General features: G+C 39.2%; 2 protein-coding genes across 2 annotated transcripts; both read right to left on the reverse strand.

Moving 5' to 3' along the window:
- Nucleotides 1–434: 434 nt before the first annotated feature.
- Nucleotides 435–17,385, reverse strand: LOC147247643 (uncharacterized). The gene is made up of 10 exons (XM_086181331.1): nucleotides 17,372–17,385; nucleotides 17,019–17,213; nucleotides 12,978–13,017; nucleotides 12,244–12,389; nucleotides 9,194–9,752; nucleotides 7,414–8,089; nucleotides 7,004–7,071; nucleotides 6,487–6,583; nucleotides 6,265–6,383; nucleotides 435–4,879 (listed from the first exon to the last, which is right to left on the reverse strand). Exons 1-10 carry the CDS (start codon nucleotides 17,383–17,385, stop codon nucleotides 4,337–4,339), a joined length of 2,457 nt encoding a protein of 818 aa, XP_086037457.1. The 3' UTR covers nucleotides 435–4,336.
- Nucleotides 17,386–17,720: 335 nt separating this feature from the next.
- tslig3a (tRNA splicing ligase complex subunit 3A) lies at nucleotides 17,721–23,505 on the reverse strand. Its single transcript, XM_086180046.1, has 8 exons — nucleotides 23,340–23,505; nucleotides 22,627–22,775; nucleotides 21,608–21,742; nucleotides 20,333–20,514; nucleotides 20,137–20,217; nucleotides 19,929–20,045; nucleotides 19,273–19,440; nucleotides 17,721–19,015 (listed from the first exon to the last, which is right to left on the reverse strand). Exons 1-8 carry the CDS (start codon nucleotides 23,375–23,377, stop codon nucleotides 18,386–18,388), a joined length of 1,500 nt encoding a protein of 499 aa, XP_086036172.1. The 5' UTR covers nucleotides 23,378–23,505; the 3' UTR covers nucleotides 17,721–18,385.
- Nucleotides 23,506–24,519: the final 1,014 nt, after the last annotated feature.

The raw sequence follows: 24,519 nt of genomic DNA on the forward strand, positions 1-24,519 counted from the left end.
TTTAATGGGGCAAATGTCAAAACGTACTGTCTTCAGTGATGTGCAGAAACATCAGATACAGTAAATTTGTTCTCCACCATTTACTCACAGCTCTCTATTTAAAAGCTAAATCCACATAAGGTGTCTCGGGGCAAGGGTGCAATTAAATGGGTTAATTAATTCATGTTTTTCCATAATTACTCAACTCACAAAAAAACGGTTATTTTGTCAACCCTAGACTAGATATACCTGTTAAAAGGCCTCCATTCAAGGCAAAGTAAACTACACCATGCAGAGGACCTCCCTGGAAGACACTCAAGTTATGCTGGGGATACCCAGGCACCAATTTGACAACCTCCACACCATCCCATCAGTGGACCCATTGCAGGTAAAGTCTTTACAGATATTGAAACAAATGAATTGATAAAAGAAAAAGTCCAAGCCAGTTTGTCTTAACTTTATTGCAGTATTAATTATCAAGTGAGATGTGTAGGTTATTGAATGCCTGCACTATAAACCCCCTCTTTATCTACATTAAAAGTTGACAACATATACAGGAAAATTACAACATATTAGCAAAGCATAAAATAAATGAACATGATGACAAGAAAATAATAACTCACTGGAAACCAACTTTATTGACTACTTGTCTTTGATTGTGTTACAGACCAGAGGGACAGGAAAAGGCTTTTGGAAGCTCAGTCAGTTGAGAGGTGTTCTGAATCTAGCATCACCGACATTATCTGCACGTGTAAAACTGTGACAAGCTCTGTCATGGGGCAAAGTCAAAGTCAGTGAAGTTGAGCCTCTAAAATGAACAAACAAATCCCCAGCTTTCACACAGTTCATTAGGAAACTGAGTATTATAATCTGGGAGGGACATTTTAATTACTTTCATGAAGATCCATAAAACGTTAATGTGGGAAATCTCTGGAATGTAAGGATATACACATGGACAATGGTGACGGAAGCAATAGCAGTGGAAAACAGATTGAACAACAGCACTCAACTCCAATGAATTTCAGTTTTTCTATTTAAAGGTGACATTTTACATTTACTCCACTAAATTTATACTACTGGATTCTATATTAACTGCACTTAGATAAAAATTGTATCCGCATCTTATTTGATTATTTGCATTTTAGGGGACTCAAACAAAATTGTTTACCTCAGTTGCATTTATATGGAACCCATCAGTTACTTGAAGGAAAAAAAAATGTATAAAAAACACATTAAGGCCTGATGAAGATAATCCACTTTCACATTTGAAGAGGACATAGTCAAAGCAGTCACACACACCACTCTAACATGACATTCAGAGATCAGAGGTCTAATTGCTGCCAAGACCCGGAAATACACAGATACCAGCTAAAAAAAATGCAGTAGAACTTTGCATAGAGGCTTTTACTTTTACCAGAGTATGGTTTTATCTTGGTATGTCTGCTTGTACAGGAGTAAAGGAAACATATATTACATGTCACAGTCAGAGTAGTACCCATGTGAATATCACTAGCCTGAGGTGCCTTTGTTGAGTGCGGACAACCATTAAGTAATAGTCCACTCTTCCAATAACTTTTCTAAACACAATCCAACACTGTGATGGCGGATTGCACTGTTTAATGTTTCGTTTTTTTCAGGTCCATTAGATGTTTCCTGAGCAATAATGTCTGCAAAAGGCCCTCTCTTGCAGAGATTGGGAAATCCAAATTTACAATTCAAATCACCAGTCTGTTTGCAAGTATGGATTAATAATAGAGGTCCTCAAGATATATTCAACGAAATATTATTGACAATCTCAGTTTGCTTAGATGCCACAAATGTTTCCCCAGTTATCCATTTGATAAAGCAAAACTTTGCTTGAGTGTGTGTTCTTTTCCTTGCTACATATTGAGGACTAGAATATTATGGCATTGATTTAAACAGCTGACCATTAACAGGCGTACTCCGCCGACGAACTTCCATCGGCAATCGTCTTGTCGAGCCTTGCCCCCATGACGTATTTCAGGTAGGAAAAAATATCGAGAGCGAGGAAACATCCAAAGCGAGCGAGCTTGAAAGTTAGAAGAGAGAGCAAGCAACGCCACCGCTTCCACAACTGCCCTCTGTCACAATTTACACGCTCGAGACAAAAACTTTAATTGCCACAAGAGTATTTTTGACCTCTCTATTTTATGTTTCTTACGCCCTCAATTCCTGATCCTGTGCTCGTTCAGTTTTTATTCGCGCTCTCATGATTTTAACAGCTATCTGACGCCATAGAATATGCATTTAACCAACAGAGTGAGGACATTTTTCAAAAAGTGAGGACATTTTAGCCAGTCCTCACATCTTCAAAAGGCCCTTAGAAGGTCAAGATTTGGTTTTAGGGTCAAGGTCAGAATTAGGTCATGGTTTGGTTTAGAGTCAAGGATAGGGTCAGGCACTCAGTTGAGATGGTTAGGGAAAAGGGCTATGGAATGCATTACATCACTTAAAGTCTTCACAATGATAGAAGTACAAGGATGTGTGTGTCTGTGTTTGCCTGGGTGTATAGGGATTTAGAGATTAAGGATTAAGCCATGTCTGTCCCTGCAGTTAGATAAAGGGTGGAGCATGTAGTTGTAATGACAAGACATTATGATTTATTGCTTTTGGTTTTGTTTCCAACTTTCTATACTTTAAAAATGATGTCTGCAATTAAAAGGCTTTCATACACAACACCACTCAACCCATGACCTCGCCCCACAAACAACTCTTAGTGCTCGTAGGAAATCTGATTTTAGGAGGACTACAAACATGGAAGAGACTTGTGGTCCAGTTATTCAGCAGACACTCATGATAGATAAATGAATCTTCTAGTGCACACACACATTAAACTTAACCATGACATCTTTTGTACATATTCACCTGTAATGATGGTTGGGTTTTTTAACGTGTGTCAAGGGGATGTTTTACACCATTAGTCTATACTTATAAGACTTATAAGACTTTCAGATATTGATTAGTCTTAAACGCCACCACAGGAGACAGACTTGGGGGTCATTTTGTATTTCAAACGAAATTTCAGACAAAGTCTGAGGCGAACACAAAATATACCACATTCAAACACTGAAATTAACTGGCTGTTGTAAAATATACATGGTAGGTACAGGTAAGGTACAGCTGAAGGCAAAAATGACACCAGAATGCAAGCGCAGACTTGAAAAAACATTTCTTAGGTGGCAGTCAAACAAAAGGAGGACCCTGATACTTTGAACTAAAAATGAAAGAACTATGTTAAATTTCATTACATTTCTGTTCAGACTTCAATCTAGCACATGTTCAGGCCAACTGCTGGCACCAACCCTGGAACCAGCTCTCCCAATTTCCTGCCTCAAGTCTATTGAACCTCGGATCAGATCCATGTGTCCTGGAATCACGTCTCTTGTTAACTGCACAAAATAGCACAATGTCAAATGACAGACTGTCTCTGTAGCCATGAAGACCAAAGCCCAGGGGTGTCCAATGCCCGCTTTCAAAAGGAACAACTAAAATGGACCTAGAACCACTAGGAGGAAACAACTCTATATCAGAAGTGTGAGTTTTAGATTTAGAAACTTGGACATCAGCATCTGCCAACATTGTTTCGATGACAGATTTGAAAAACCCACAACTATAAAACAACTCTTAAAGGAAGGGTAGGCTCCCAGATTTCTATGTACTTTGTTATAATCCCTGAATTTGTCATGATGTCTCGATGGTAACCAATAAACTATGTTTAAAAAAAAGAAGCATCAAAATCCCTACTACATAATGAATACGGGGCCAAGTTTACTTCTGCCTGTTTAACTGTCCATCAACAGCCGAAACCAGACTGCGCCTGATCTGTCAAAAGGCTGAGACCAGGAAGCCTAAAGCAGGTATCAACGCCTTGTTGGATCAGTGTTGGGTGGGCAGCATCGAGGAGGACGAGCATGGATCAAGAAGAAAACACTTCAAAAAGAAAAGGGTCTCTCGTAGAACTTGCAATAGATAAGAGGGAAAAGTATAAAAGGTTTGGTGCGACAGAGATCCTTCGTGGGGATTCATTTGCTCACTGGAGGAGTCTAAAAGAATCAAAAGGTTTAGCTTGGATGCACAAGCAGCAGCCTTTCTTTTAAGAAATCCATGTGTCAACATTGTTAGCTAGCGAAAGAGGCTATAATTGTGGTAATTTGTTGTCAGTGTAGGTTGTGAGGAGCTCATGATCATGATCAGAGTATGATTTAAAAAAGGTTTTATTATGACAGATTGATGCCATATTGTTTGTATATCTTGTTTCTTTTGTTAAATAAAAAAAAAAGAAAATACATAAAAAGGAAAGAAAAAAAAGCCCAAAACAGGCAGTGCCTACCCCCTTTTAAGACTTATCACGCTTCTTCTTCTTCTTTTTCTCCTTTTTCTTCTTCTTCTTGAGGGACTTCTCTTTGTGTTTTTTTTCTTTGTCATTGTCACTGCTTGAATCTTTTTCCTTAATAGCTTTTTCTTTGTGGTCCTTGGATTTATCCTGACTGTCTGAGTCTTCCACTTTAAATTTGCCGTGGCCTCCAACGACCAGCTCCTTACTCACCTCCTCCTTGGCCCTGATATTAGGAGGCGTCTCGCAATGGGACACTGTTATGAGCATCCTCTCCTTCTTCATCTCCTCCTTTAACAAGATACTTTCCTTCCCAGCCCTGTGATCTCGGTAGTCATCCTCTTGTTTGCTTTGGCTGGCTCTCTCATCACTCCATTCTTGCTGGTGGTTCCTAAGACTCCAGCTGTCTCCCAAATCTCTATGAAAACCATCGTCCCTCTGATCCCTCTTGTCTGAGGGATGGGCTTGTTGGTTTTCAGTCTTGCTGCTGTGGTAGATTGGGTGTCCTTTGTGATCTCCAGCATGCTTGTCCAACTGCACCTTCAGCTAAAGACAAAGGACAGGAAATAATACAGATATAGTAACCGAACCACAACAAAAAGTTCATAGCTACCCTAATATTTCACATACAATGGGCCAAAGGTTAGAGGTAAATGGCTCGTTAGTAACACATATGAGTATGATTTATACATAACACATATAGGAGGACAGAGAGAAATGAGAGGAGGAGAGAGAAGCCCAGTGCATCATGGGAGATCCCCTGGCAGTCCAAGCCTACAGCAGCATATCTGCTCTTAAAAGAAGAGAGGGAAGCCTTCGAGCTCCCCGCATCCAAGATCCCGGGTACTGCTGGAGGAGGCTACAGACCTGAAGAGGCTCAAACCACCACCTGCTCACGTCCCTGTCTGTCAATCAGTCTCTTCCATGTCTCTCTCTCTTTATCTCTGTCCCTCTCTTTCCTTCTGTATATCTGTCTTCCTTTATCTTTATCTCCCATTATCTGTCTTTGTCTCTGCCCCACTCTCCTGCTCTCTTTCCCCCCAACCGGTCAAAGCAGAAGGTCGTCCCCATTGAGCCCGGATCTGCTCGACGTTCCTGCCTGTTAAAAAGAAGGTTTTCGTTTTCGTTTCACTGTTGCAGGATGTGCTTGCTGATGGAGAATTGTTGGGTGTAAATTCATTGAAGGAGTGTGGTTCTAGACCTGCTCTCCCTGTAAAGTGTCATGAGATAACTTTTGTTGTGATTTGGCGTTATACAAATAAAATTGACTTGACTTGACTTCCACTGCCTCCATGTTATCTTGTTGCAAGTGAAACCCTGAAACTGGATTGTCAAATCTTTGGGAAATGAACATCAATGGTACTGGTAGCACACTAGCAGCAAAGCATGCTAGCATAACCAGTAACCACTAGTAGGGCTGTAAATGAAAATACCACTTGATTCTTGATGTACTGCAACCATTCGTTAAGATCAAGTCAAAAGTCATGAGTCTAACTACCTATAAACTGGCAGATGTTGGGACATTATCGGTCTTCTGGACCGTGGGGAAGATTTCTGCTATAAATTGAGGTTTTGTTTTGTTTTTTTTAGAAGCAGTGATTGTGGTGATGTTCACTGCTGATGCACACTCAGAAGACCTGCAAACTGTGTGAAGGTGTTTATTTGAGGTTGGACTTTCAGGGCCAGAAGCTGGAATGGCGCATTTCAGACAGCGTGTTTAATCAGTATGAGAAAAACCTAAGACTACTCTAGCAGCCAACTGAGATCCAAGTATAATCTGAAAATAAGAACAGGTCTCTTTAAACTGTGCCAGTGCTCAAGAGCAATGCCTCAGAAGGCTACTAGCAGGGACTTGGAGAACTGAGAAATTCCAGTCATATTTATAGTCAAGGTCACTTTTATATTCCTGGAGAAATAGACATAGTACTTACACTGCTTACGTTACTGTGGCTATGGTTGGTTGAATGAATTTCAGCACTACTCAAATCTCCAATGAACTCTTCACACTTCTGACAGTAAAATCCAATCACTGGTGTTAGATATCTAAATCCTGCAAAAGGACAAGAAAGGCATTGAAACATATGGAGTACTACACGTTGGAAAAAAAATTAAAAACATGGAGCCTGTGAATATAACAAGAGAAAATATTTTACCATCCTTTTCCAACAAGCTCTCCACTTCTTTCATCAAATGTTCAATCTTACTTATTCTGACTTTTTTGTCATTCTTCCTTTCCTCATCTTCCCCTGCCTGGGAAGTGAACATTTCAGAAAATCAGTTTTAGTATTTTTTCAGTGAGTTCAATACAATCATGATGTTGAGTAGGCATTGACTAACTTTTCATTGACTACAATATCCCGACATTAACCCAGTTAAGGCAACATTCGGAATATGACACTGCCACTGCCAACATTACATAGAAAACTCAACACCTTATCACATTATCCAATATCTGATACAGAAGCTTACGTCTACCTTCCAGCAAGTGGTGAGAATTTGGCTCTTTGCAAGCACTTTTTTTTCTAATCATAATTATAATGTCCCAACATGACACATTCTTTTTCAGGTCAATTTCCAAAGGGAAAGTTATGTAAACACTCTTATTGTGGTTGTGTTTAAATAGAGTCAGAATGTTGTGGTCCATATACATGGAGACAGTAACAGTTTCACCTTGGGTTTATCAGGGGATGTGCAAGATGTGCTACTGCAATCACTTTTTTCCCGCTTCTCCTTGGTTGCTTGGAAAAGAAAGAACATTATACCATCATATTCTAAATAATAAGTATTAATAAATAATAAATTATCAGGACAAGTGGTACAATGAGGTACACCTTCACGGTCTGCGCTCACAAAATCTTATTGGTGACAGCCTGAGAGAAACAGATCCAAAATAAACACAAATTATAACATCTAAATAAATACCAAAAGGCAAGTAAATAACACATCTACATACAATACTCAGGTTGCGACACAAATCAAGCCCCCATACTTTATTTTACTGCTTACTTTCTTCATTTTATATCACATATATGAGGCACATAACATTTAATTGCAGTTTTTCATATTTCTTTCTTTCTTACCTTTAATGAGAGACTGCAGGGACTCCAAAGCTTGCCGTACATTGGGGCTATTCAGTGCCGTTAATCCCAAAGTTGCTGTTGCTGGGACAGAACTAATTAGCTGTGTCGTCGAAAGCTGCTTCCCTTCCTTTGGTCCTTCCATCTTCAATATCTTACTGCTATCTGCTTTTTCCAGACTTTGCAGTATGTTTCTGATCTTGTCACATTCACTACTGTCCAGATTAGCAGAGGTTTGGCTTGAGGACATGATCTGAAATGGCTGGTCCATATCAAGCATATCCCCAAAGCTGCTGGAAAAGGACTTGCTTTGGTGCTGTTGACTGCCAAGACCACAACTCATCATATTCATATTGTTACTTTGCAGTTTGATGTGTTCTCCAGTCTTTGAAAGCGCAGGAAAAACTGAAGTACGTTTATCACAGGATTGTTTTTCTGTAGCGTCATCATTCCCATACAAGAAAGATTCTTCATCTTCAAACTCATCACTTTTCCTGACCGTGGTGTCCTCGTGACTCTGCGCCTGGAGCCAAGAGAACTCACTACCCACTACTCTCTCGTGAGGAAGGAGCACACTCTCGTTTTCCATGTTGTTGTTTTCCTGTAAAGAATTCTTTGGACTGGCACGTTGATACTTCCGAGGCACACAATTGTCCATGGTTTTACTTTCATCTGAGGCCTGCAGACGATAAACACACAGTCTCTTCAGTTTTTTTATCTTCTGAAAATGTGTTTAATAGGAATGATGTGACAAATCCTTAAACCTTCAAAAACTGAATGCCTAAAAGTGCGGCTGAACACTGAATAGATACTGGTAGCTAATGATACTGCACACAGCAATCCAGTGTCTGAAGACTTTCAGTTCCTAATTCTTATTACTTTTTAGATTTACAATAGACATCTGCCCCAAAGAAGGTGAAACTTGAAAAAGAACTATCCGGAACTAAACTGGACCTGTCCAGCTGTGACCCATACCCTTACAGACCTGAGAAATATCAGGTCAGGTTCCAGGTACTGAAGCCTGTGTGAAACAACCAGTTGGACCTAGTGCCAAATACTTGGAAACAATATTGTAGATGCAATAAGGAAAAAACACTCCCTCATTATGTACAACATCTGAGGAAGTAAGTTGTGTGATAATACTGCACATTTAAGAGTAGTTGTGCAACAATGATCGATCAACAAACAAAAACGTCTAAGATTTGCTGGTTCTAGACATATGTTTAATTACACCTGTCATGTGGAGGGATGTGGTGCTCACGAATATGGATTTTAACACTAAGGAAAAAAATTGTGTGCATATAGGTCTTTCATGCATGAACTCTTAAAAAAGCAAAAACAAAACCAATGCATTTGTATTTTTACTGAGTGCTATGTACTTATGAATATGCATATATACTGTATATTAAAACACAGCTTTCAGATCTGTCAAAATTATAATGGTCAGACTTGTGTGAAAACTCTGAAATATGTTATGTATGATAAAAAGTGATGCAACAAAATACACTGGAGCATAGCAGTGTTTTCTCAGTTTTTCAATGTTTGTTCATCTCCTGCTCAGCAGCTGCCTTGTTTTATCACAGACATCTAAGCAGAAAATGCAGTATTTCAGTATCTAACCTGACCACGCCTCCTCAAAACCTATTAGATGAATTCAGGTAAATGACAACAACTGCTGCTCCACAGACAATGCATCTTGTGTATTTTGTTGAACATGTACTGAGAAAATTGTGACTCAGTGCAACCACCAACATCACATTAAAGCTGACATGTTGTAGACTACCTGAATCGTGAGGATGGCATCTTTGAGGCTGGGCAGCTTGTCTTCCAGCTCTTTGCTATTCATGACCAGCTTCAGTCCCTCCAACAGGCCACTGCCAGCTAGACTGGTGCTGCTGCTAGCACTGTTTGTGTTGTAGCTTGGGCTGATTTTTCTCTTTTTATCTTTGCCATGGCTCTTTTCATAGCTTGGTGACTTGGATCTCCTGCCTCGGCTTTTGCTCCGTACATGACTTTTCTTCTTGCTTCTGCTATGACTCCGACTCCTACTGCGAGCTCTGCTTTTGCTTCTAGCTCGACTCTTTCCACGAGCACGACTTTTGCTCCTTGCTCTGCTCCGGCTCCTAGCTCGAGACTTGGGACGACTTCTCCCGCGACTTCGGCTGCGACTTTTGCTCCTAGTCAGGTGTTTCTTCAGCTCAGCGTCTGATTTGACTGCCTCCTTCAGGACATTAGCTGATTTAAGTGCATCAGCCAGGTTGTATGCCATGTTCCCTTTGAGATAGTCTGGGAGAGGCTTGTTGGCAGCAATACATCGCAGGAACTCCTCACTAGCTCTGTCACTGAAAATGAAAATGCATGTGTTCCAAACACTAGCAAACACAAGTACCACAAAACTTTTAATTTATATATATATATATATATATATATATATATATATATATATATATATGTGTGTGTGTGTGTGTGTGTGTGTGTGTGTATGTATATATATATATATATATATATATATATATATATATATATATATATACATACATACATACATACACACACATATATACATATACAATGGGGGAAATAAGTATTGAAAGCATTAACTTTTTTGTCATTACATTTATTTCCAAAGATGCAATTCATGTGACATTTCTTCCAGACACTAGTATTAACTCAAATAATCAACACATGAAAAGAAATCACAACATTCAAATCCATAAATAATGATTATGTGGAATTATGTGCAATAACACAGGAAAAAAGTATTGAACACACCATGGGAAAGCTGTATAGTTTGGCAAGGAAAGGAACCATACCATCTCAAATCTGAAAGAAATTAGTCTTTGTACTTCCTATAAGTGCAAACCAACATCAGCTGGGTTAGTGCTAATTGATGGCCCTATAAACAGGTTGTTTTTTTCACCAAGTAGTCAAACAAGACACATCTCGTGATGGGTAAAAGCAAGGAGCTCTCTCAAGACCTTTGCAACCTGATTGTTGCTCAGCATCAGAATGGAACTGGTTACAGACTTATCTCAAAGCATCTGAGTATTCCAGTAAGCACCGTTGGGGCTATTATCCGCAAGTGGAAGAAGCATCACCTTATCATCAACAGGCCACGCACAGGAGCTCCTCGCAAGATTTCTGACCAGGGGGTCAGAAAGATGGTCAGAAGAGTTCTCAAAGAGCCAAGGACCACCCGGAAAGCGCTCCAGAAAGACATGGAGGCAGCAGGTACAAGTGTTACAGAGAAAACGATAGGCAATACACTCCACCACCATGGCCTCTATGGACGCTCAGCCCGCAAGACTCCATTCCTCAAAAAAAGGCACGTTGAAGCTCGTTTAAAGTTTGCTAAACAGCATCTGGTTAAGCCTGTGGAATACTGAGAGAATGTTGTCTGGTCAGACGAGACCAAAAGTGAACTTTTTGGCTGTCATACTACACACCGTGTTTGGAGGAGAAATGGCACTGCACATCACCCAAATAACACTATACCAACAGTGAAGTTTGGTGGTGGAAACATCATGGCATGGGGTTGTTTCTCATCTCGTGGTACTGGCAGAGCAATGAATGGAAACATCTATCGGCAAATTCTTGAGATGAACCTGCTGCCATCCACCAGGATGATGAAGATGAGACGTGGCTGGACCTTTCAACAGGACAACGATCCGAAGCACATGGCAAAGTTGACTCTCGAATGGTTTAAAAATAAGAAAATCAATGTGTTAGAATGGCCCAGTCAATCACCTGACTTAAATCCGATTGAACATTTGTGGAAAGAACTAAAGAAAAAGGTTCACCAGAGAGCACCAAAGAATATTCAAGATTTAAAGACAATCTGTGCGGAGGAATGGGCAAAAATCACACCTGAGCAGTGTGGGCGATTAGTTAATACATACAAGAAGCGTCTGGAAGCTGTCATTGCAAACAAAGGCTACTCCACAAAGTATTAAACCAGTCTCAGATAGTGTGTTCAATACTTTTTTCCTGTGTTATTGCACAAATTCCACATAATCAGTATTTATGGATTTGAATGTTGTGATTTCTTTTCATGTGTGGATTATTTGAGTTAATACCAGTGTCTGGCAGAAATGTCGCATGAATTGCATCTTTGGAAATAAATGTAATGACAAAAAAGTTAATGCGTTCAATATTTATTTCCCCCATTGTATATATACATATATATGTATGTATGTGTGTGTATATATACACATATATGTATATATACACATATGTGTATACACATATATGTATATATACACATATGTGTATACACATATGTGTATATATACACATATGTGTATACACATATGTATATATATACACATATGTGTATACATATATGTATATATATACACATATGTGTATACATATATGTATGTGTATACACATATGTGTATATATACACACATATGTGTATATATACACATATGTGTATATATACACATGTGTATATATACACATATGTATATATATACACATGTGTATATATACACATATGTATATATATACATATATACACATATATACACATATATACATATATATACACACACACACACACATATACACATATATACACACACACATATACATATATATATATACACACACACACATATACATATATATATATATACACACACACACATATATATATATATATACACACACACACATCTACATATATATATATATACACACACACACACACATATATACATATATATATATATATATATATATATATATATATATATACACACACACACACATATACATATATATATAGATATAGATATATAGATACATATAAATAAATGTAGCATATACCTGTTGTCTGGTGGACGATGCTCCACTGGAGGGGAATTCCACTGGGGGACCTGAGGGTGTGGCTGTTGTGCAGGAGGGGCAATCGGCTGGTTGCCTCCCAAAGCAATCACTGTACTACGATCTATGGAGAAGCTGCTACAATGGGGCTGAGAGTATTCAGAAATAATGTTATGGCGCTAGAGCAGACACAACTGCAAAAATACATTCATGCAATTTTTTCCTGTTTGCTTCTTAACCTAAAAAATAATTTACACAAACCTAATTCTTTTAAAATACATTCCCAAATCATTTGTAAATGATAAGAACAGTTCCACGCATTTAGTTTAGTTTTTTTTTTTAATATAAATTGTAGAAGTAATTCAACACATGATATTTGACAGGATCAAAACTGCAATAACATTCTACTGCACAGTACAATGTACAACATGCAGTGTGTTGTTCAATTTCCCAAGAATGCTGGGAATATTACCATAATATCATTATTTAGCATGTCACACATGACATGTTCAAAAGAATGAAAGTACCAGTCAGAAACATTATCAATAGTTAGCAAAAATAAATATCACATGGCTGTATTTGTGTAGTGGCAGGTTTATTGAATAGAGGATATGAATTAACTGCTATCAAAACTTTTCTCTATTTTGGCCTAATTAACTAGAAGTATGTTGTTTCTTTATGAGTTCATCTGCCCTGAGTGTTAAGATGTCTCACGTTATTCAAAAAGAGTGTCTCACTTGTGTAAAATGCTGTAGCTGCCATGGCTGAAATAATTTCCTGAGGAGTAAAAACAAGCCTAATTATCTGTCAAGCACACAAGATTTGCTGATACAACCTCACAGAAAACATTTCACTTTTTCAAATCTTATTTAGTCACAGTTGTACAACTCGTAAATGCAAATTCAGTATTGAATGCATAGATCAGTGACAGCTCATTGAATTTTGGGAGTTCTAAACGGACACACAGAACAGACCTTGAGTGGAAAATGCTTTTTCAAAGCAGTTATAAAATAACAACCACACATTTTACAATAGACTCAGTATGTCTTTATTTAATTCTCATTTTCCTTGACTGAAAAACAACTTATCTTTGTGCATAAAATCAGAAAGTTAACTGATCATAAACAAAATGTCAACTCAATGGAAAGGACAGTGTATTGAGGAAACATATCTCAGTACAGTTTAAGAGCACCAAAACTGGTAGCCTCGAAAATTACCATTAAAAGAAGTCAACACATCGCTGAAAGAAATCCAATAAATATAATATTATGACACTTCTACGCCACAACATAAAAGGATTTTCTATGGAGTTTTTCCTCAGTCGATGTGAGGGTCTAAGGGCAGAGGATGTTGTTATGACTCCATGTAAAGCCCTTTGAGACAAACTGTTTGTGAAAACGGGCTCTACAAATAAAATTGCCTTGCCTTGCATGTACATTTACAACATCTACATTTCCAGTCTAACACGATGAACAAACAATGAAAGACCGGTCGTTTTATTGTAGTGCCGAAGTGCCTCTGTTTTGATTACATGAGGTTTGTCAAGATCAGTTCCATCTGCTTTTCTCCAGCTATAAAAAAGATGCTGCACTGTCCTACTTGGCTCCATCTCCTTCCACATTTTTTCACTGCAAAATTAACAGTAGAAAACAGTGTTAAACATTGATTACATATCAACAAACATATATTACAGTATCCTGTGATATAATAATACAATAAAAACAAGGCCACTTTAAAATATGTAATTCAATTTTACACAAGTTCTACTTCTGAAAAAAAATTTAAATACTAAGTATGTAATAAGATGGTATGTTAGCAGGATTTAGTGACACACGATAAATATACTAGCAGGAAAAGTGTCTTGAAAGAACAAATGTGGTATCTGTTGGCTTACCATTTGTGATGTAATGCAGGTGTTTCCACAAAAATTGCAGATCCATGCTCAGCTGACAAATTTGAATGTGCTATTTTTTGCGTAAGCAAACAGCACTCTCTCAAGCTTCATAGCCAGTTGAACAAAACACTCAATTTTTGACCTCGAAAAAAGTAGCATTATATTCACGCTGGCTTTGTCAGCTGTATGACAGCAGTCAAAGTTAAATGCCAGGTATGAGAAATCTTACAGTTCAAACAATAAATGGATTAAATGATCACAAGAAAATTGCCATATACTGTATGTATTATGAAGATCAATTTATTTTTTCAGTTTATTTTTCGAGCAATAACATCAAACATTTGCTGGTTCCAGACTCTTGGATATCTCATTTATGAAAGTGGGATGGGCAAAAGAAGAAATTTTGAAAAATCAAAAAGAAAGATATTATAAAAGCATATAAAATCTTTCTAGTAGTTTTGACTACAGCCATCCAAAATAATGCAGAAGTTGAGTATCAGGGCCAAACCCTGCTGTTATAGGTTAGAATAAATTAAATCAAACTAATTTGCAATCTGCTTTGTTTATACTATTTCTCTGAGGCTGAAAGTACCGGTAATTGAAACAATATCATACTGTAATTACTTTTACTAATGCAATTGTGATACAATTCACAAAATTTGAAGAAATTACCATTATTTTGTCTTTTTTCACATTTTAGCTGAAGAAGTAATTTAAATGATAGTAGTGTGACTATGGTGTGTGACTTTAGTAGTGTGACTTTTTCTGTGCTAAACATAGATGTTTTCTTAGAGTAATTTTAAGCTGGGGAAATCTCTGCAGCACCACAGTATTTCCTTTAGAATGGTATTTTGACAGTAATTTTTGTTTTGTAAGTATTGCACCTCCTGTGATTTGGATATTGCGATGGGTCAAATTGTGATTTCTACAATTCTGATATCGCGTTCAGCCCTCATCTCATCTCGCCATTGTTATAAAGCCGCCCTCCTTCTGATTGCTAAATAATGGATGCCAACATGAATGTGCAGACACAAAACGTTAAATACAACTTTTGTGTGTACGTATTGAACAGTTACTACCATGGTGCTGAGTATAATTGGCAGGAGGGTCGTACTGAACCTTAACAAACTGTTAAATATACAACTAAAGGCTCAACACTGTGAACCCTTAGCTCATTCCTTGAAGAAATCTAGTTCCTAATTAATATCTACTTGTTAATTTGCTTGAATTACCCATCACTTGACTACGTGATTTGTACTTGACAACAATAGCAATGTTCATGCTAATGTACAGTAAACCAAACCGAGATACACCCCCAAACAGCCTTGTCAATTAGAGAGCTTACAAACATAAACCATTGGTTTACATCTGAAACTTTGTCAACAGCTGACTGTACACTGATGAGCTATGCACTTGCATTAATCTCTCTGCACTTCAGTCATATATATATATATATATATATATATATATATATATATATATATATATATGCAACGTGGTGTTTTATCACAGATCTTAACACCCATGTTTAACTCCACAAGCCTAGCTTTGTGGCAAAATAAAAAGAAAATTTAAAAAAATTAAACCATTTCCCTTCCCATAACAATTACAATATTCAGTGGTCAATGAAACATTTTGAGAGAGCAGTTTATTTAATTTAATGGTCATGATGAGGTCTGTAGTTTGTGGTGATGTGAAACTATAATGACTTTTACTGATGTATTCTCCATCCCATTCATACCATTCAAGGTGACAAACTATTAGGAACACGTCCCAGTATAAGCCAGGAACAGTCAACAGCACCACATATTATTAACAGTCTCCAAAATGACCTTAACAACAGATCAACTCCTCCCTAAAAGAGATTTAATAAAAACTGCACTTTATAATTCTAATGAAGGGGGTATCTATTTCATATATTTGTATTATACTAAGTTAGATATCTGTCAGTGGTTTAATGTTCTGGCTCATAAATGTAAGTGTCAGTGTTTGTAAGTCCACTTAATTATCTTTTAACAGACTATCTTAAGTAATACTAAAGCACAGTCTTTTAATATCAACAGCACCCAAAATGACAAAACTTTCACACACAAAAAAGCAAACTATTCCCTCAAAAATACAAGAATAACAGAGTAAGCATAAATAACTTATATGACCGTGGCTAGAAGCATAAGATCACTCAGTACAGTAAATTTGGAACTAGACCAACTTGTTAATTTAAGGATGCAGGTCCTGAATGTTTGCTGAAATGATTAATGATATGACCAAAATATACCCTTCTACGACATTTTTAAAACTCTAGACCTTAAAATAATTAACCTCTATTGAAAACTAAAAATATTAACTTACCAACAACCATATTATTTAAACATTACAATAATGTTAAGACTCTTGTGATGTTTGTTTTGTTCTTTCTCTATTCTTATTTTAAATGGAGATCATTCGTAATTCTTTTTGATGTCATGCTTCAAATATATTTTGAATATGTTTCTTTTGACACGTGTTAATGCTGCATCACTGCTGTTTCTGTTGAACGTTTCATGATAAATTAGAAGGGGGGGGGGGTCGTTTTACACTGACATGATTGGTGGTGTGGGTTACAGCAAAGACCGGAAGACACCGCTAGATTTGGGCAAATCACTTACATCAAAAATGTCCCCAAATTGCAAGGTAAAATTATAGTCATTTACATGCCGTGGTGTCTATGTGTCCCAGGGCACAGTCACGAATGTAACGCTGCGATAGCCAATTACATTATTAACTGAAGGAATTGGCTGCCTTCATGTTGTTAGCCTGGTGCTAACGTTATTTAGCGGTACCACAGTTCTATTCTGGACTAACTCAGGAAATATACAGCAAAGCTAACTTCATATTCGGTACGTACACTGATGAAATGTCCCCTTTGTTGTCTGTTGAGCAGAAAATCCGGAGCTGAAGGGGCAAATTGTCCACTGGGTCCAGGTGGTACGTGTCCCTGTGGAACACCAAACGGTCCTCCCACACTGAAAGGAGGGCCGAGAGGAGGAGGTCCAAAAGGTGCCGGCCCGTGTGCAGGGTGACCTGGTCGGTACATGGCACGCTGTGGAATTAAACTGCTTCCAAGTAAGTAAATTCACTTCCACAGTAGCTTGTGTCCAGGTTAACAGCACAGCTATCGGCTCCAGACAACTGAGACGCAGGAACACGTCTTCTTCTTTAGGCTAGACAGTTGCTGTTTAGTGTATTGCTGCCGCCTACCGGTGCAGTAACATCAGCGCTTCGTTTGCATTTTGATCTTCTGATCTCGCTGGGGGGGATTTGTTAATTTTCACTATCCAAAATGTAGGACATATCTACAATATATTTTTTTCATGTTATCAGAATGTAGTCCACTGTACACAAAAGGGTAAGTAGATCACAGTGCAACAGTAACAACTGACTTCTTAGCAAAGTAGTAAAATCTGAAAGATATTTAATTCATAGTATTTGCATTTAAATACAGTACTGGAGTAAACGCTTGACCCTGCATAATGTCACTTATAGAGTATGAAGCCATGTATTTTTGCTGTAGTTCCTTCCAGTGTATAACAGAAAATGTGATAGAAAATTATAATATTCCCATTTCAGACTTTATTGCTCAGCCACACATCCATGCAAACCACCACCCATATTTATTTTCACACAAACTTTCAGGAGTAGAACAAGATGCTTTTCTTTTAATATTTTACGCACATCTTTTAAATAACAAAGGAGATTCCAGTCAAATTTACTGAAACAAAATGAAGACTGGAACAAAGAAGCCTTTTTCAAGTAAGCATCAACGTAGTGAAACTATGGATTCCAATAACCCTATGAGTAATATCTATAGTCACTGTTTAATGTCAGATATGCAGTCTGTAAACCAACACTGAATTTCTCAAGTCTCTACTGTGTTTCAAAGAGGCCACTTTAAGGCTAATTACTTGTCCAAATGGGGTCATAACAGCAGAGTCCACATAACCAGCTAACTTTTTTCCTTCTTTATTTTTAGCACAGAAATTTTTGGTCTGATCACACATTGTGGAGGCAGAAAAGTAGAAAAACAGTGTGTGAAAAAAGCAAGAAACCATGAGAGAAATGCAGTCATTGCTTTAGAGCAGAAGCATCCTGGAGGTGTGTGGAAAGGATGTGTACGTAACCCATCTTTGTCCATGCTGATTGAGAATGATAAGGCAGTGTAGATCTGCTGTTGAGTGTTTGCTGGACTCTGCTGCGATGCCCCTTACTGTGTCTTCAACTAGTGTAATGTCGGCCTTGACTGAAGCCAGCTTGGTTGTAGTGCTGGCCACCATGTTGAAAGAACTGTTCAAACTGTCCTCCTTGGTTAAAATTCTGGCCTCCTCTCCCTCCCCAGCCTCCTCCTTGTCCTCCTCGACCTCCTCTTCCCCTGCCTCCTCGACCCCCACCTCTCTCCTGGTGCCAGCCTCCGTCTTGGTGGTAACCGTCGTGATAACCTCCACCTCCTCCATGGTAGCTGCCTCCTGACTCATGGAAGCCTCCTTGGTGGTTTCCCCCTTCCCTATAACCTCCTCTTCCTCCTCCCCCCTGGTGACCTCGTGCATCTTGATACTGGCCTTGATTATAACTGCCTCTCCCGCCTCCCCCTCCCTCCACCCAGCCACCCTGCACCCTCCCCCCTCTGCTGCCGCCTCCTCCTCGACCTCCCCTTTCTACATGTCCTCCCCCCCTCTCATAGCCTCCACGGCCACCTTGAGAGTGGTGATCGTATCCCCCCCTGCTCCCTCCATAGTGTCCACCTCCTTGTGGAGCATCCTGACGTTTCTGCCAGGAGGGCATTTCTGGAGGAGGCGGCTCGATCTCACAGGGTCGACCTCCCCTGTCTGGCACTCTGCCCATTAAAACCTGAGAAAAAGATACAGTTCAAAGCCAAACTGCTCCTATTGTGACTTATCTTTTTCATTCAATTCAACTAGTCTCTAAATACCAAAGCATTCTATATAAAATCAATATTTGCTTGAATAATTTGGCAAATAACATCTTGTGATAAAGATTACAGATTACACAGAGCACTTATGAGAACATGGCTTTTTAAGCATCCTACGTAATATTACTAGCATAAAAATATAATGAAATGGTAAAAATAATTGGAATCACCTCACCTTATTTATAGCACAAGCAGTCTTCTCTCGTATCTTTCCACTGCTTGTGCGGAGGATTTTGGAGAAGTCTTGTCGAGCTGCGAGAAGGTGAGCTACAGAGATTTTGCTCTTGGTGGCCAGAGAAGAGCGCAAGGGCTGGTAAACTTTGGCCAGTTTTTCAGCTTGCGTCTGTTGTAGGAAAAAAAAAAAACAACAACAAAAAACAAGCAATCTCAATAGGGTCTTCACCTGAAGTGCCTTCTGGCTCAGGCCCTATAAAGTAGTTATCCTGAGTGCAACATGGTAGGTTCAGTAGAGGAAGGAGGTCCCCCACTCTGGTCTCGAACCAAGGTCTCCGAAGTACCAAACATACTAAGAGTCCATAGTGCAGAGTGCAAATCCTGTACCCTAGGACCCTAATCAGTCATGTGTTAACATGCTATCTGAGGGACTCGATCACAAGTCGCCAGCTTAGCATTCCATTCAGAACACTTAGACACATTGTGATCTGACCATTTCTTAAATGTGTTGACACAACTCGTGTGTATGCATTTAGCCTTTTCATCCACTCCCTTCAAATCTCCGCTTGATTAACCATAGTATAGAAGCATATATGCTGTTTCAAATGCATCTGAGTTTCATTTGTGTATTCAGCAAGACACCAAAATCCCACAAACCTTTGCCCTGTCAGACCAACCAAAAGATTGCACAGTCACATCCAGACGCTTCAGTAACATCTTTCTTCTCACTTCATATTCATTTACAAGTGCTTGGTTAATGGCTTCAATTTTTTCCTGCCAAAACAAGAAAACAGGGTAGAGTGTCATTCAAGATTGCAGTGTTCCTCAACAGACTAGTACTTGATCAGGATTGTTCAGGATTTACCAGGTGCACAGGTCCAAGGGTTTTATTCATCAAAGGCTCTCCTACATGGTTGGCTGGGACTCTGCTCATTGCCTCCTTCAGCTAATACAATGCCATGAAAGACAACACGCAGATGAGTGCAGTCACATTATTGTCTCATGTCATGTCTCAGTCCCTGTTTTGACTGTGCACCATCTTGCCATGCCATCAAACTGACCTTCTTCTCTATTCCACTGAAGAACTGGAACATGGCAATGTTGGCGGGAGGTTTGGACATGCCCAGTGCCATGCAGATGCCTTTCAGTTCCTGAAACACAGGACTCCCAGAATCCTGGGCTTTCTTCTGAGGATTGTTAACCAGGACCATCCTCGAAGCCTCCAACTCAGACACCAGAAAGGCTAAAATACAGATTGGATTTTATTGAACCTGCACATCCTGTTGTTTGCCAAGGGTGTAAGAAAACAGTATACCAGTCCTTTTTTTGGCAGAAATGTGAGACTGAGTTAATATGGTACATATCAGACATCAGGAACAACAGCCAAGAGGAAATAAACTGTATACCAACTCTTTTGTTCCTCAAAAGGTAATAGTACCTGAGCTCTACTAGCTGCACCTAAACTCATCGAACAGGGAGTTGAGAAATATAACTATGATATTTTGTGAGGTTTTCACTATGCAAACATGTTACACAAGGAAACAGTGATCCACCCCAATCAAACAGGCTGAGCCAGAGCTCAGCATCTCCATGTGTTTCCTTCATCAAAAGCCAATGGGATTGTTATATTGGATTTTGGATTACTGAAGAAAACCTGCTCTGTGGCGATCAAAAGTTGATGAGACATGCATTTTTTTCAGCAAGAACATCTCCACTTGGAAACACCACTTTGATGACTTTCACAGTATAACTCCAATGATTAGAAGAACAAAGCTGATGTATGGAAATGAACAAAGCACTATTTCTGAGATGGGGAAAAATTTTAAAAGTTCACAAAAGTAGAAATGACTGAAATACTGAATTGAGCAATTAGTTGCTCTATTACCTAAACCCTTTTGCTTTGGAGTGTGGAATATGAAGCACTAGTTTTTATGGCCATTTCTAGCTGATTGGGATTCAACAAGGAAGTCATTCATTATTGTAGGGGGCTTCTGCAAATGTACGGGGAAAAAATAGAGCATTGATATTTACGTGTGTGTGATTTCATTCCCAGCCTAATTTGACATGAGCTGATGTCACATCAGGCAGAATGACTGAACACACATTGAATACAGTTTGAAGAACAAACAGGCTGAGAAAACCTTCTCATTACACCATCTAGTGGTTTCTTTAGGGTATGCATATGAAGTCACAGACCAGCACCCTGACATCTGTCCTCAACTTCTGTTCAATTCTGTAGGACTGAACCACAGTACACAGTCAACACAGCTAAGCTGAAAGGTTTTGTATGAAAGTACTCCTTACAAATTAGATGGTTCAAATGCTGTTAACCTTACAGAGTAGCAGCAGGCAGTCGTTCCTGTTGAGGAACCTCTGGGTGATGTCGCCAGTGGTGAGGACGGTGTAGGGACACGCCAGCTCTGAAAGGAGACCACTCATCTCAAGCTGGAAGCCCTCTGCCTCACTTGGACCTAAGTAGGATAGAGGGACAAACACATGCAATATGATTTCCCCGAGATACTTAAACAGTCCATCGCAGGGCCAATACATACAGACAACCCGTCACATTCACATTCACACATACAGTCAATTTAAAATATCCAATTAGCCTAGTCCCCTCTTGCATGTCTTTGGACTGTGGGAGGACGCCAGAGGACGCCAGAGTACCCGGAGGGAACCCACACAGGCACAAGGAGAACAGGCAAACTCCACAGAGAAAGATCCCATACTCAACGGGGGCACGAGCCAGGGATCTTCTTGCTGTGAGGTGACAGTGCAAACCACAGTACCACCAGTCTCATATTGAAAAACATCACCATCTACAAGTCCAGGGAGCAACCAAACAACTCTTTTAAATGACAAGAAGCTCATAGATGGAGAGATAAGATAGGCCACTGAAAAGCCAGGAAGGGAGCATGCTTTGGGTGGGTTACAGCAACTTAACTTATTTCATATGTGCTTTCATTAATTCATTTATATAAAATTATTAAGGTTCAATTGAACAGTTTTCCTATCGCTATTGTTGTAAGTAAATACAGCCTTTCACATGACCAGTTCCATTTGTGCGGTCCAGCATCAAGAGGAAATGCCTTTATAGATATATGGAAAGATCTAAGATTAGTTGGAAAAAAAATGACCTGGCTGTTGTCAAGACATAAATGTCTGACATGTTATTTAACTCTTCATGACACAAAATCCACTTTTGATTGTGTGTATGTTATTATTTTTTCAGTCCAGAGTCATCATCATTCATCTTGAATAAGAGCTCTGCCTAAATAACTTGCCAAATTCATGATGCTTATCTCTTCAATTCTGCATAAGAGGAAAATTAAGTTAATATGGAAAGATGTCTTACAGTTGGTGGCATGGACATTTTCCTCCAGCTTGCAATACAGTCGAAGCTCAGAGACAAGCCAACCACAGAGCTTAGTAAACTCAGGTGAAGTCCCGCCCCCATTGACAGCAGAATCCAGAGCTCCCTCCTCCAACAAAGGACCTTGGTACCTTAAATGACACAAAGTGAGTTCACATCAAAACATATTCAATCTGAACCACAACAGAATAACTGGAGATTTGGGGCCAAATACCACTACTCATAACCAAAATGTGTACTCCCTCAGAAGTTGACATGCTTATGACAAAAAAAAGCCCCGGGAAGTGCAGTGATTTCTTACAAAGGAAACATATGCAGTAGCAAAAGTATTTAAAGAGTAGGGCTAGGATGGAAGAATGTGCTGGAACTGCTCCTGATAGCAGCCATGACTGGAGCTGCCAAAAAAGTCTACAGCTGTCTCTCTCTATCTATCTGTCTATCTATCTGTCTATCTTTCTTTCTTTCTATCTTTCTATCTATCTATCTATCTATCTATCTTTCTTTCTATCTCTCTCTCTCTCTCTCTCTCTATGTATATATATATATATATAACGTGTGTGTGTAATTGACAGAAACGTTAGCTACCACTGCAGGGTAACGTTAGCCATTTAGGAGGAGAAGCAAGCTACGTAGCAGAAAACACAGGCACTGTTAATCTTCATGCAGATGTACAGATATCAGTGTCTTTAACTTACCCTAAATCTTCAAGAGAGACAAGGATATCATTCTCCATCCCAGTAATTTATGGATACGTTGTAAAATCACGTAATGTCAAACAGTTTTCGCATCAGCCAGCTCAGCTGATACACGTTTTACCTTTGCTTCTTCTTCTCTGGGAAATATTGACGACAGGAAACCAGCCCAGTACCGCATTACTGCCACCAACCGGATTGGAGTATCAAAGTGGAGCGTTCTTCTTTTCCATTTCCGGCAGTGTGGACGCAGTAAGGCGTATTACTGCCCTCAACTGGTCTCCTGCTTAACTAGAGCTTCCTACACATTTTAATGTTGTGTAGGAACTGCAATATTGCCTTGGAAATACTTTGGTGGTTCTTAATATGAACAAATAAAGAGAACAGAGACAGAAACAGAGAAGACCTCAACTCCTAGTTGTGACATTCTTGTAAATAGATGGTATCCTTCTGTATTTTTCTATTGCCTTCTAGGAACATGTGCTTTTCTGGCTGCGCATACTGGCATGACCCTGTGTCATGTTTTCCTGTTGTCACAACCTGGCTCAGAGGTAGGACAAAAGATGGTGGCCACAAATAAAGATTTATTTAATTAGGCACAATTAAAGTGACCTACGTATGTCAGTTCATCAGTAACGTTTGCAAGATATGGGAATGTGTGTGTGTGTGTGTGTGTGTGTGTGTGTGTGTGTGTGTGTTTAAATGTAGAATGTAAAAAAAAAGACACAAATAACCAAAACTCAAACACAGAAACTCAAACAGGAGAAACAAAGAGTGAATGCTCAGTGCTCCCTTTTAAAAGGAGTATTCACACCAACTCAGGTGTTCATCTCTTCTGATGAGATCCCAGACAACCAAAAAGACTCTCGGATCTCAAATAAGAAATCTCAAATCACATCAACCTGCACAAGAGTGACTAAGCATTCCATCTAATTTTGCAAGAGTTTCTGTTTCTGAGGCCGGGCTCCCACCTCATGGAGCCCACATGCCCCCCATGCCCATGTGGGCTCTCCCGAAGCACTCCAGGCTCCCCCCACAGTCCAAAGACATGAAAGGACCAGGCTAATTGGGCGATCCAAATTGACCTCAGGTGTGGCTAAGAGGGTGAATGGCCGTCCGTCTACATGTGTTGGCCCTGCGATGGACCCGTGACCCACCCAGGATGAATCCCACCTCCCATACA

This window comes from Aulostomus chinensis, chromosome 16 (genome assembly GCF_037954235.1).
Source record: "Aulostomus chinensis isolate RoL2024-O1b breed Wild chromosome 16, RoL_Achi_v1.0, whole genome shotgun sequence".
Taxonomy (NCBI): domain Eukaryota; kingdom Metazoa; phylum Chordata; class Actinopteri; order Syngnathiformes; family Aulostomidae; genus Aulostomus; species Aulostomus chinensis.

Coding starts and splice junctions, on each gene's coding strand:
- LOC147247643 (XM_086181331.1), bottom strand. Junction 7,072..7,413: donor CCTGCAGTCTCTCATTAAAG/GTAAGAAAGAAA, acceptor TTCTTTTCCAAG/CAACCAAGGAGAAGCGGGAA. Junction 6,384..6,486: donor GAGCTTGTTGGAAAAGGATG/GTAAAATATTTT, acceptor GTCCTTTTGCAG/GATTTAGATATCTAACACCA.
- tslig3a (XM_086180046.1), bottom strand. CDS start 23,377: ATGGAGAATGATATCCTTGTCTCTCTTGAAGATTTAGG. Junction 22,776..23,339: donor GTCTCTCTTGAAGATTTAGG/GTAAGTTAAAGA, acceptor GTGTCATTTAAG/GTACCAAGGTCCTTTGTTGG. Junction 19,016..19,272: donor CTGCTTGTGCTATAAATAAG/GTGAGGTGATTC, acceptor TCTTTTTCTCAG/GTTTTAATGGGCAGAGTGCC.